Genomic DNA, 13,114 nt, shown 5'->3' with positions numbered 1-13,114 from the left:
CTGTAGTCCCAGCTACTCAGGAGGCTGAGGTGGGAGGATCGCTTGGCCCCAGGAAGTTGAGGCTGCACTGAGCCTTGATTTCACCACTGCACTCCAGCCTGGGCAACAAAGCAGACCCTGTCTCAAAAAGAAAAAAAAAAAGGAAAATTCCAGAAGATGAAAACTAATATACGTGAAAGAAAGACCAGTGGTTGCCTCAGGTTGGGGGTCGGGAGAAGCAAAAGAGAGAAATTATGGAATGGCATGAGGAAAGTTTTGGGGGTAATGAATATGTTCATTTTCTTGATTTTTCTTATGGTTTCATGGGATAAGCATACATATGTCAAAATTTAGTCAATTGCACACTTTAGTTATGTACAGTTTATTGTATATTAATTATATTTAAAAATGTTTTTAATGCCAAAAAGAATGAGTCTCAGATTCTCAGATTTTTGGCTTATGCAGTAACTGTTGAATGATATTTTTACAGAGGAATCTGGGGAAGGGGTAGGTTTGGTGCTGGGGAGGCAATCAAGGGTCTGATTTAACTTTGAGGTGTCTATTAAATGTGCAAATTAAACATCCAGTATGAAGATTCCAAGTGGGAATTAGATATGAGTCTGCAGCTCAGAGATTTCAGAGCTGGAGACATAAATTTCGGGGTTCTCAGCATATAAATTATATTTAGAGTCATAGTGATATGGTTTGGCTGTGTCCCCACCCAAAATCTCATCTTGAATTGTAATAATCCTCACGTGTCAAGGGTGGGACCAGGTGGAGATAACTGAATTAAGGGGGCAATCTCCCCAGCTTCTCGTGAGAGCGAGTGAGTTCTCATGAGATCTGATGGTTTTATAAGGGGCTTCCTTCTTTGCTTAGCTCTTATTTTTCTCCCTCCTGCCGCCATGTGAAGAAGGACGTGTTTGCTTCCCCAGCCATGCAGAACTGTGAGTCAATTAAACCTCTTTCCTTTATAAATTACCCAGTCTCCGGCAGTTATTCATAGCAGCGTGAGAACAGACCAAGCGTGAGAAAGGAATAATACACATAGGAGTAGTGAGACTGCCTAGGGAGGAGAGTGCGTATGTGGAAAAGGAGAGAGGCTAGGATCAAGCCGTAGAGAATATTTAAGGATCCTGCAGAGAAAGAAGAACCTGCAAAGGAGACAAGAGGGCACTGAGGTAGGAGGAAACAAGGAGCGGGTGGTATTAGGGACAACAAGAGAAGGAGTATTTCAAGAAGGGGTGTTCCTCTGCATCAGATGCTTCCAAGAAGTCAAAGTGAGATGGGAATGGAGCAGGGACCACTGGATTTGAGCACGTGGAAGTCACTTACAGTCCTCCAAAAGCAGTGCCAGTAGAGACAGAGACCCATTGGAGGAGCTTGAGGAGAGTGTGGGAGGTGAGGAAGGAAGGCCTTGAAGCAGCAGCGTCAACATAACCTGGAAGCTTGATAGAAAGGAAAATTCTCCAGCCCCACTCCAGACTTAACTGAGTCTGAAACTCTGCGTGGGACCCAGCAATGTGTAGTTTAACCAGCCCTCCAGGTGATATGGATGCACGCTCAAGTCTGAGAACCTCTGGTCTTGTCAATTGAAAAAGTGGCGAGGGAAAGCTTGCTGTCCTTTTATTTTTTTAAAAGACAGGAGATTACAGGTGTTTCTGTTTGATAGAAACAATCCAATAAAGAGAGACATGAGGGCATAGGAGAGGATTGGATGTAGGAAGTCTGGAGAAGATGAAAGGCAACGGGCTAGATTCCAAGTGCAGTATCTGAGCTTGTTTGAGACGGGTGCTGCTTCCATCAAGGCAGAAAGGGAGACAGAATAAAAAGTAAGAGGTGGAGCTAGTGGTGGATTCAATGGTGGGAGGAAAATTAGGGAGTTCCCATATGATTCTGTTTTCTCAGGGAACTAAAAGGTGAGGTCAAAGCTGAGAGACAGGGTTATTGAAAGATTGTCTAAAGAGAAGAGATAAAATTGTCATCTCAAAGAGTGTGAAAATGAATTTACCAAGGAAATTGCTCATCAGTGTTGCAATCCCATTTGACAGTTATGTCACCAAAGTAAAGTTAGACCAATCAGAACAGTTGTATCACTTACTCCAACAGTCTTTAAAGCTGCTTTAGTACCCACAGGTATAGCGTGTGCAGAGAGTTGTGTTTTAACTAACTTTGGGATTTAGCCAGAAAATTTGGGATTTACCCAAAAAAGACAAGGAAGTTCAGATTCTTAGCAAGGGAGTGATGATAAAGTTGGGCCATTAAATCCAAGTTTAACAAGGAAGGAAGCAAAAATGAAGACGTGGTGATAGTGAAAAAGTTGGAGCGTGTAGGCTGGAGGTCTTAGATAAAGAATTGCTGGGCCAGGTGTGCTGGCTTATGCCTGTAATCCCAGCCCTTTGGGAGGCTGAGGTGGGCGGATAATGAGGTTAGAAGTTCTAAACCAGCCTGGCCAATATGGTGAAACCCTGTCTCTACTAAAATTACAAAAATTAGCTGGGTGTGGTGGCCCATGCCTGTAGTCCCAGCTACTTGGGAGGCTGAGAAGAATCGCTTGAGCCTGGGAGGTGGAGGTTGCAGTGAGCTGAGATCACGCCACTGCACTCCAGCCTGGGCGACAGAGTGATACTCCATCTGGGGAAAAAAAAAAAAAAAAAAAAAGACGAAAAGAATTGCTGTGGTGGGGGTATTTGAGTACATGATTTGAAAATGGTTCTCAAAGATAAATACTTGAAATCAAGATTTTAGGGGTGATACGGCTACTGGGCTGACAAGCCTAAGAGGGATGCCTGAAGTGGTGGAAAAGAGATATTTGGACTGAGAAGTCAATGATCTTTGATGCATCCAGGTGAATATTAACATTTGATGAGAATTTCGGGGCCCAGAATGGTGATGAGAAGCCTATTTTTTGAGTGCCATTAAGTTTCACTTGAGATAATTTTTATGTCACTGAATCCACTTTCCCCCCTTTATTCTTATTCTGCCTTTCAATACTTTCCCAAGTCCTTTCTTCTTCACTTAAAATATTTGTTTTGTTCTTATTATAAAAGTAATATTAGTTCATTACAGGAAATTGAGACAAAATAAATTAAAGGGAGAAAAAAGGAAAGGAAAACTCACTTATATCCAACTAGTGTCAACACCTTGGTATACATCCTTCCAAATCTTTTTCTATAAATACATACACCAACTCACACATGTTGTAAACAATGAGATCACACCATCCAACTCTTTGTAACCTAGACTTTTAAAACTAAGTTCAAAAGTAGAAAAGTAGAAAAATTATAAAACGCATCTAGAAATAGGTGCTGTTAATATTTTGGTATATTTCCTTTTAGATTTTTCTATGCATATTTTCTTTTTTTTTTCCTGAGGCAGAGTCTCACTCTGTCGCCCAGGTTGGAGTGTAGTGGTGTGATCTTGGCTCACAGCAACCTCTGCCTCCCAGCAGATTCTCCTGCCTCAGCCTCCTGAGTAGCTGGGATTACAGGTACCCACCACCACACCCAGCTAATTTTTTCTATTTTTAGTAGAGATGGGGTTTCGCCATCTTGGCCAGGCTAGTCCCAAACCCTGACCTCAGTTGATCTGCTCACCTTGGCCTCCCAAAGTACTGGGATTACAGGCGTGAGCCACCACACCCGACCAGCATATTTTCTACATAATTGAGATTTAAGAAATATATATATATATAACTGGAATAACTTAGTAAAATTATTTACACGTTTTAAAAAATTCTTTCCCATTCTTTTTTTTCCTGTCCCCTGATTGAAGCCTGCCAGGGGCTTGCTTTGCATATGTCCAACAGTCCTGTGAAATTTGAGGAGTAGAAAGAATTTTAAAACTCACAGTTCCCAAGGAATGGCTAACAACAACAACAACAACAAAACAGCATGAGATAATTTAATTTCACATTCCGTCTCCCCTGCTCTGCTTGGTAAAACATTGTCCATGAATACAGAGCTTTTACTGAACAGATCTCAAAGAGTGAGTTTCACTTAATGCTTCTGAAGTTTCTCTTCAAGCATAGAAATCAACTTTGAATCACAGTTGCTGATTCTAGACAGGCAGCCACTTAAAATGATATCAGCAACCTTAGTCATTAGCCATACTCATCTTTATAAAGCACTTCGCTGTTTTTAATATTATCTAATAATATATACTATATTTATTATTTAAATATTTATGTCATCTTAATATTCACAAGTCCTTAAGACACACTAAGATACTGTTGTTCTATATTTCATATGAGGAAATGGAGGTCCACAAGTTTGCCTAATGCCACAAAGCTAAACGATGGTGTGGATGGAACTCAAGTTCAGGTTGTTGGTCACCAAAGTTCATGTCTACTCCAGGTTCAGAAGGCGGCAGGGGGCGTTTTCTCGGATTGAATGATTATGGCTCCTATGATGGTCAGGCACCTTCCCTTATATCCTGGATGCTGGTTTTATTGTGTTTTCCAGAATAAATATAAATAATGCTGCTGGGTCTTGCATTTAGGGACTGTATTTCTGCAGAGACAGGTTACTGTCATCACTATCCCTCACTGCTACTTTCCTGAAATACCTAGATATGTGATGTATAAAGAAAAAAGAAATTGAAGCATGAAATGTGACTGAATCATTTGACCCAGGGGCATTTCAGTAATTCACAACATATCCCCATGAAGTGGCAAGGCCACTGTCTCTGTATGAGGTGTTCCAAGCTAACCTGATGCTCCAAGGGGCACGAAGAAGTCCACGTGACCCCCTTCTTCTTCAGTGGCCACATAGCTTCCTAATTTCTCCCAGAAATCTCTCACTTCAGGCCTCAGTAAATTTTTAACACCAATTTTATAGCCTGAGGAAAAAAAAATCAAAATGTCATATTAGTTGGTAACATAATCCTGAACAGAAATTATTAGCAGTTTGTGAAAATGTGAGCACAAAACCAAAATGCCATCTGCCTATAAGACCAAGATACCTGAGGCACCTCTGCTTCCTCCTGCACCGTGTCGGGGCCATCACCATGGCCCTGTTCTCCTTCACATCCTAGGTGAACTGGACAGTACGCACTCCGGTTGAGGACACTGCATTTCTGCCTCCACTGTGCCGCAGGGTAAGATATCAGGCGCATGCAGGGTTTAGGGTGGATGGCCAGCAAGCCATGGGACTTTGCAACCAAGTTACAAAGTAGAACTGTTTCCCAGGATTGTCAATCAAAAAATAAATAGTGCAGAGCAGAAGTAAGGCTCTCAGAGATGGTAACCATCAACTGAAACTCTCCTTTTCTCTCACTTCCCGACAAGTCTGTGTGATGATTCCGCTAAGCTGCATGGGTCTGGACCCATTTCTAAAGGAGTCCTGGAAACTCCACATTCCCAGGCTCTGGGGATGAAATGAAAACAGGCAAAGAATTCTGGTGTTTCACTCCCTCCCACTGGGAGGGAGAAAGGACTTCTTCATGTGACAGGGTAGCCGACTTTGTTTTGATGTTGTTTTGAAAGCAAAAGCTTTTGGGAAAACACCACAATTATATAGAAGGAAATTAGTTGTTTGAGGTATTTTGTCATTGTTACTGTTGCTTAAAAAAAAACAAAATAAGGGCCAGGAGTGGTGGCTCATGCCTGTAATCCCAACACTTTGGGAGGCCGAGGCAGACGGATCACAAGGTCAGGAGTTCGAGATCAGCCCGGCCAATATGGTGAAACCCCATCTCTACTAAAAATACAAAAATTAGCTGGGCATGGTGATGCATGCCTGTAATCCCAGCTACTCAGGAGGCTGAGGCAGAAGAATCGCTTGAACCCTGGAGGCGGAGGTTGCAGTGAGCCGAGATTGCGACACTGTACTCCATCCTGGGCGACAGAGTGAGACTCCATCTCAAAACAAAACAAAAAAACAAAAAAGCAAAAAAACACCCAGAATAAGGAAAAGGCAGAGTTTGAAAACTTTTCTTACCTGGAGAACAAAAAGGGTGAGATCAAGAAACTCTAATAGGACATTCTACACGAGATAAACTTACTCCCATCATATAAACTTGCCAATATCTCTGCACCATTTAGAGAAGAGTTACTATGTCATTATACATTTAAACCCCAAACAAATAGTATCTGTGCTTTACTTTGGGAGGACATAGAAAAACGATGTGGAACACAACTTGCCCTAGGCACAGGTAAGCTAAACAGGGAAAACCAGAAGTAAGGTAAAGTGAAACAAAAGACAATTCGTTTCTGCCAATGATAAATTTCACTGAAACTTTCCAAGTACATGAAGTCCCAACCACAGAGATGGCAATTTGACAGGTGACTCAGGGACTCACTTTGCCATTTTGCTGGTTTACTCCAGCCATATCTGGGACCATCTTATTCCTTCTCTCCCCTCATCCCACAATGATGGAAGAGTTCAATTAAGTAAGTTTTAAAACAATTTTACTTTAAGTGTAAGCAAGGAAGAATGTAAGTTATAAGAATAGAAACTAGATATTTACTTCTAAAACATTCATCATCTCTTTCTCCTGAACAAAAGTAACCATTGAGGTTTGTTTTGAGGGGCAGGGGGTTGGGGGTTTTGGGTTTGTTTTTGCTTTTGTTTTTGTTTTTTTTAAGACCAGGTCTTGTTCTGTAGCCCAGACTGGAGTGCAGTGGTTCAATGGCTCACTTCAACCTCCGCCCCGCTGGGCTCCAGGGATCCTCCCACCTCAGCCTCCCAAGGCGTAGCTGGGACTACAGAGGTGTGTGCCACCACACCCAGTTAATTTCTTTGTATTTTTTTGTAGAGATGGGGTTTCGCCATGTTGCCCAGGCTGGTGTGGGCTCCTGGGCTCAAAAGAGCCACCTACCTCGGCCTCCCAAAGTGTCGGGATTACAAGTGTGAGCCACCATGCTCCACCCCATTGAGATTTTTGATAGCTGCCCTGTAACAAGTTGATGATATCAGCCATTCCTTTCCTTTGTAGTATAAGCCAACTAGGAATATAATAAATGTTAGTGTATACCAACTTATAGATCTTGGTATTTGCTATTAAAATTGCTGCACGTTCATCAAATTTAAAACTTTTGTGCATCAAAGTGTATAATCAACAGAGTGAAAATGAAATCTATGTAATGGGAGAAAATATTTGCAAATCATATATTTGACAAGGGATTAATATTTGGAATATATGAACTCTAACTCAACAGTGAAAAAAATCAAATAACCTACTTTTTAAAAATGTGCAAAGGACATGAATAGACATTTCTCTAAAGAAGATAAACAAATGGCCAACAAGCCTATGAAAAGATGCTTGACATCACTAATCAGAGAAATGCAAATCAAAACCACAATGAGATATTACATCCATTAGGATGGCTACTATTAAAAAAAAAAAAAGGCTAGGCATGGTGTCTCACACCTGTAATCCCAGCATGTTGGGGACTGAGGTGGAAGGATTGCTTGAGGCTAGGTGTTCCAGACCAGCCTGGACAATATAGTGGGACCCCATCTCTAAAAAATAAAAATAGAAATTAGCTGGATATGATGGTGTGCATCAGCTACTCAGGACGCTGAGGAAAAAGGATCACTTGAGCCTAGGAGTTCGAGGCTACAGTGAGCTATGATCACGCCACTGCATTTCACCTTGGGCAACAGAGCAAGGCTCTGTCTCCAAAAACAACCAATAAAACAAACAAAAAAATAAAAAATAAAAAGCACAGATACACAACAGAAAATAAGTGTTGGCAAGGATGTGGGATGTGTAGAGACTGTAACCCTTGTGCACTGTTGGTGGGATTAGGAAATGATGCAACCGCTATGGAAAACAGCATCGAGATTTCTTTTTCTTTCTTTCTTTTTTTTTTTTTTTTTGAGATGGAGTTTCATTCTTATTGCCCAGGCTGGAGTTCAGTGGCGCGATCTCGGCTCACTGCAACCTCCACCTCCCGGGTTCAAGCAATTCTCCTGCCTCAGCCTCCCGAGTAGCTGGGATTTCAGGCATGCACTACCACATCTGGCTAATTTTGTATTTTTAGTAGAGACGGGGTTTCTCAATGTTGGTCAGGCTGGCTCAATCTCCCAACCTTAGGTGATCCACCCACCTCAGCCTCCCAAAGTGTTGGGATTATAGGTGTGAGCCACTGCAGCAGGCTGGAGATTTCTTTAAAAAGTAAAAATAGAACCATCATATAATCTGTCAATCTCTCTTGTGGTACATATCCAGAATTGAAAGCAGGATCTCAAAGAGATGGTTGCATACCCATATTCAACAATAGCAGCACTATTCACGGTAGAAGTGGAAGCAACCCAGTGTCCATCAGTGGATGAACAGGTAAACAAAACGTGCTGTATATATGCCCTTAAAAGGAACACATACAACACGGATGACCTTTCAGGACGTTATACTAAGTGACATAAGCCAGTCACGGCCAGGCAAAGTGGCTCATGCCTGTAATCCCAGCACTTTGGGAGGCTGAGGCAGGTGGACCACTGGAGGTTAGGAGTTCAAGACCAGCCTGGCCACCATGCTGGAACCCCATCTCTACTAAAAATGTAAAAATTAGCCAGGCATGGTGGTGGACACCTGTAATCACAGCTACTTGGGAGGCTGAGGCAGGAGAATCACTCGAATCCCGGAGGCAGAGAGAGGTTGCAGTGAGCTGAGATTGTGCCGCTGCACTCCAGCCTGGGCGACAAGAGCGAGACTCTGTCTAAAAAAAAAAAAAAAAAAAAGCAATTCACAAGAAGACAAGACAAATACTGTGTGGTTCCCCTATAAGAGGTATCTAAAATACTCAAATTCACAGAAACAAGGTGGAATGGTGGTTGCCGGGCCTGTGGAAAGGAGAAGAGAGAAGTTTGTTTTCAGTGGGCACAGCGTTTCAGTTTTGCAAGATGGAAAATTTTTGGAGCTCTGTTTCACAACAGTGTGAACCAACAATACTGAACTGCACACTTCAAAATGGTTAAGACAGTAACCTGTTTCTTGAATCAAAATTTGAAAAAACGGTCATCAAAAAAATTGCTTCAAGTCAGGGTGTGGTGGCTCACCCCTGTAATCCCAGCACTTCAAGAGGCTAAGGCAGGAGAATCACTTAAGCCCAGGAGTTTGGGACCAGCATGGGCAACATGGAGAAAGCCCATCTCTACAAAAAATACAAAAATTAGCTGGGCGTGGCAGCACACACCTGTGGTCCCAGCTGCTCAGGAGGCTGAGGTGGGTAGATCACTTGAGCCTGGGAAGTCCAGGCTGCAGGGAGCCGTGATCACACCACTGCACTCCAGCTTGGGTGACAGAAAGAGACCCTGAATCAAGAAACAAAAAAAAAAAAAAGCTTCACTTTTTTCATAAAGCCAAAAAATCAATACATCTTAGCAACTTGGAACTGAAATAGTCCTCCAAAAGTCATACTGTGGACAAACTGCACAGCACGAAGTTGCATGGTTGTTCATCGTCAATCCCCAGGCCTACCTTGGAGTAAATTGATTTCTCTGCTATCTCCATCGCTAAATATTCCCATGCTCTGTGCCTTCCTCCCGTCCAGAGCTTTTTCTATCAGATACAGCAGGCTCTCCAGGGTTACGCTGTGTTCATATACCACAGAAACGACACCAGCCTTCACGCTCTCCACTACCATCTGGAGAATGAAACCAAAGTTGCAAGAGCCGAGACCCACTATTTTAGAATATTTATTAATGAAAGAAATAGAATGGATACAAAATGTGCCGTGATTTCTAAAGAATTTTCAGAGATTATGGAAGAAGATAGGCTTCCTCCTTCATTGGTTTCTATTAAAATTAGTTTATTTCTAATTATAAGAGGAGAAAATTAAGTACACATGTAACTCCACTCAGAGATAAATACTATTAACAATTTAGATTATTCCAGCCTTTTTATCTTTGTGCACAACATGCACAAAGACATATAAATAACTTTTAAAAAGTAATAGTGGCCAAGCACAGTGGCTCACACTTGTAACCCCAGCACTCTGGGAGACTGAGGCTGCTGGATAACTTGAGCTCAGGAGTTCAAGACCAGCCTGGGCAACATGGTGAAACCCCTGTCTCTACAAAAAATAAAAAATTAGGCAGGTGTGGTGGCATGTGCCTGTAGTCCCAGCAATCCTCCTGCTTTGGCCTCAAAGTGTTGAGATTATAGGTGTGAGCCACCATGCCCGGCCAGCATGATGCATTGTTAAACACTGTGGAAACTATCTATGGCCCACATGGAGATCAAGGCTCTGATCTTGCTTTCGTGTGGATCCACTGAGCTCACCGGTTATCAGTGATTAGAGCTGACTCCTAGATGCCCAGAAGAAGTGAGTTCGTATCTTAAAAGGAGCCATTTTGTTACAAATAGAAACTTTTCTAAGTATATGTCCCTATGTGTGCATATTCACACACATACACATATATACATACAAATACACTCACATATATAGATACAAAGATTGTCTTTGTGCTTCCTTTATTTTTATATTATTCAGATTAAAATTAAAATATATAACTTCATTATAGAGAAACCAAACAGGATTTCTGACATCGTTCTTTTGTGAGATGGTGGTTACATAATACTATTTGGGAATTTCAGAGAAGTTTCAAAGTAATTCTTAATCAGCATGCTCCTTTTTTGGATTAAGTGCAACAAATTAAATTCAACAGAAATTTATTGGACATGCACACTGATATGGTTTGGCTCTGTGTCCCCAACCAAATCTCATCTTGAATTGTAATCCCCATAATCCCCGTGTGTCGAGGGAGGGACCTGGTGGGAGGTGATTGGATCAGGGGGTCGGTTTCCTGCATGCTGTTCTCGTGACACTGAGTTTTCATGAGATCTGATGGTTTCATAAGTGGCATTTCCCCTGCTCATTGCTCTCTCTCCTGCTGGCATGTGAAGAAGGTCCTTGCTTTCCCTTAGCCTTCTGCCATGACTGTAAGTTTCCTGAGGCCTCCTCGCCATGTCAAACTGTGAGTCAGTTAAACCTCTTTCCTTTATGAATTACCCAGTCTTGGGTATTTCTTTATAGCAGTGAGAATGGACTAATACACACACACACACACACACACACACACACTCTCACAAATGTTCAGACACAGAGATCTACATGTAGCATCAATGGGTGAAGCTAAAAGAGTGCTGGAATTTTAGGATTTAGAATTCAGAATTTAGGTTCTAGTGTTTGAAACTTTGACACTTGAGTAAGTTGTCACCTCTCAGTTAAAAGGCCTCAGTTAAAAGTTTGGGCCTTTAATGCTTTTTCAAAATAATATTATTTATGATTACCTTTATCGCTTCTGTTTTTTTTTGTTTGTTTGTTTTGAGACAGACTTACTCTGTCACCTGGGCTGGAGTGCAGTATCCTGATCACTACAACCTCCACCTCCTGAGTTCAAGCGATTCTCATGCCTCACCCTCCTGAGTAGCTGGGACTACAGGTGCACACCACCACACCCGGCTATTTTTTTTGTACTTTTAGTAGAGATGGGGTTTTGCCATGTTGGCCAGGCTGGTCTTGAACTCCTGACCTCAGGTGATCCACCTACCTTGACCTCCCAAAGTGCTGGGATTACAGGTGTAAGCCACTGCACCTGGCCTTTTATTTTTTTATAGAAACAGAGTCTCACTTTGTTGCCCAGGCTGGAGTGCAGTGTTGTTATCACAGTTCGCTGCAGCCTCAACCTCCTGGGTTCCAGTGATCCTCCCACCTCAGCCTTCTGAGTAGCTGGGACTACAGGTATGTGCCACCACACCTGGCTTGATTTTCCTTTTAGAAGTTGAATCATTTTTCATAAACATGGTGGCCAAAAGATTGTCACACACCCTCTAGTCTAGATGAAAAAAAAAAACCAAAAAAACAAACTATCAGGACAGGACTGGCCTCATAACATACTCTACCTCATACGCAGGAATCCGGGATGATATTAATATGAAGTGTGGCTGGAGAGCATATGAAGAGCTGTCATCATTTTTATGAACTCCATGCCGATATTTCTTTGATAATAAAGGGTAGGAATGGCTTCCAGAAATATTGCTTCTATGGAGAAAAAGGAAATATGAGAAGTTTTCATGTTCTCTTACCTTGAGTTTTGGTAAGTAAGCAGCACATGTCTCTGGGCATCAGCTCTATTCTACAAGGCACGTGGCCTCCATGCCTTAGCCTCTCCCTGTGTTTTGTGGGGACAGTAGCAAATGGAGCTCCTGGGTGGGGTGAGGCCAAATCTGTTCTCTGAGCCTCTCCTCCGCCACATGTGGGATGCTGGAACAGTCTCTCAGAACTTACTTAGCTCGTAAATGAATGTAATGACGTATTTGGGAGTTCAAAAAGATATTTAAAAAGAAGTAGCTGAGAGATTGTGAATTTCCTTCTAGGCCTCAGTTGTTCCTGAATAATATCTTCATTCTCTCCACAGCCACCCTCACCTCCAGCAATACCAGCAGCAGGGGCTTCCCTGTGCTTCTTAAAATTCCATATATATATTTTGTTTGTTTGTTTGTTTGTTTTATTTTTTTTTTTTTTAAGTGACAGGGTCCTGCTCTGTCACCCAGGCAGGAGTGCAGTTGTGTCCTCACAGTTCACTGCAGCCTCAACTTCCCAGGCTCAAGCAATCCTCCCACCTCAGCCTCCTGAGTAAGTGGGACCACAGGTGTATGCCATCACAACCAGCAGATGGGGTCTCGCTACGTTGCCTAGGCTGGTCTCCAACTCCTGAATTCAAGTGATCCTCGCACCTTGGCCTCCCAAAGTGCTGGGATTATAGGCGTGAGCCACCATGCCTGGCCTCTTAAAATTCTTTATGTGCCTTGAACAAGTGAATGCACACATTCACAAATGTTCAGACACACAGAGATCCATATGTAGCGTCAGTGGGTGACGTTGAAAAAGTGTTGGAATCTTAGGTTCTAGTGTTTGACACTTTGACATGTGGGTAAATCACATCACCTTCCTAGGCCTCAGTTTCCTCATTTGAAACAGGTGAGTGAGATTATATGATCTCAAGAATCCAAAGTTGGCTGGGCATGGTGGCTCACACTTGTAATCCCAGCACTTTTGGAGGCTGAGACCGGTGGATCACCTGAGGTCAGGAGTTCAAGACCAGCCTGGCCAACATGGTGAAACCCCGTCTGTACTAAAAATACAAAAATTAGCCGGGCATGGTAGTGCGCGCCTGTAGTCCCAGCT

At 42.5% G+C, this 13,114-nt stretch overlaps 1 protein-coding gene across 1 annotated transcript in view; it reads right to left on the bottom strand.

The window, feature by feature from the left end:
* The window catches only part of ECT2L (epithelial cell transforming 2 like), a 112,269-nt gene that overhangs the window by 51,273 nt on the left and 47,882 nt on the right, over positions 1-13,114 (bottom strand). The window contains exons 7-9 of the mRNA XM_025383344.1: positions 11,830-11,968; positions 9,403-9,568; positions 4,690-4,818 (exon numbers count right to left, since the gene is read on the bottom strand). Coding sequence (XP_025239129.1) covers positions 4,690-4,818; positions 9,403-9,568; positions 11,830-11,968 — 434 coding nt within the window. The remainder of the gene's footprint in view (positions 1-4,689; positions 4,819-9,402; positions 9,569-11,829; positions 11,969-13,114) is intronic.

The sequence above is a fragment of the Theropithecus gelada genome, chromosome 4 (assembly GCF_003255815.1).
Source record: "Theropithecus gelada isolate Dixy chromosome 4, Tgel_1.0, whole genome shotgun sequence".
Lineage (NCBI taxonomy): Eukaryota > Metazoa > Chordata > Mammalia > Primates > Cercopithecidae > Theropithecus > Theropithecus gelada.
This window is presented reverse-complemented; position numbering and strand designations above follow the sequence as displayed.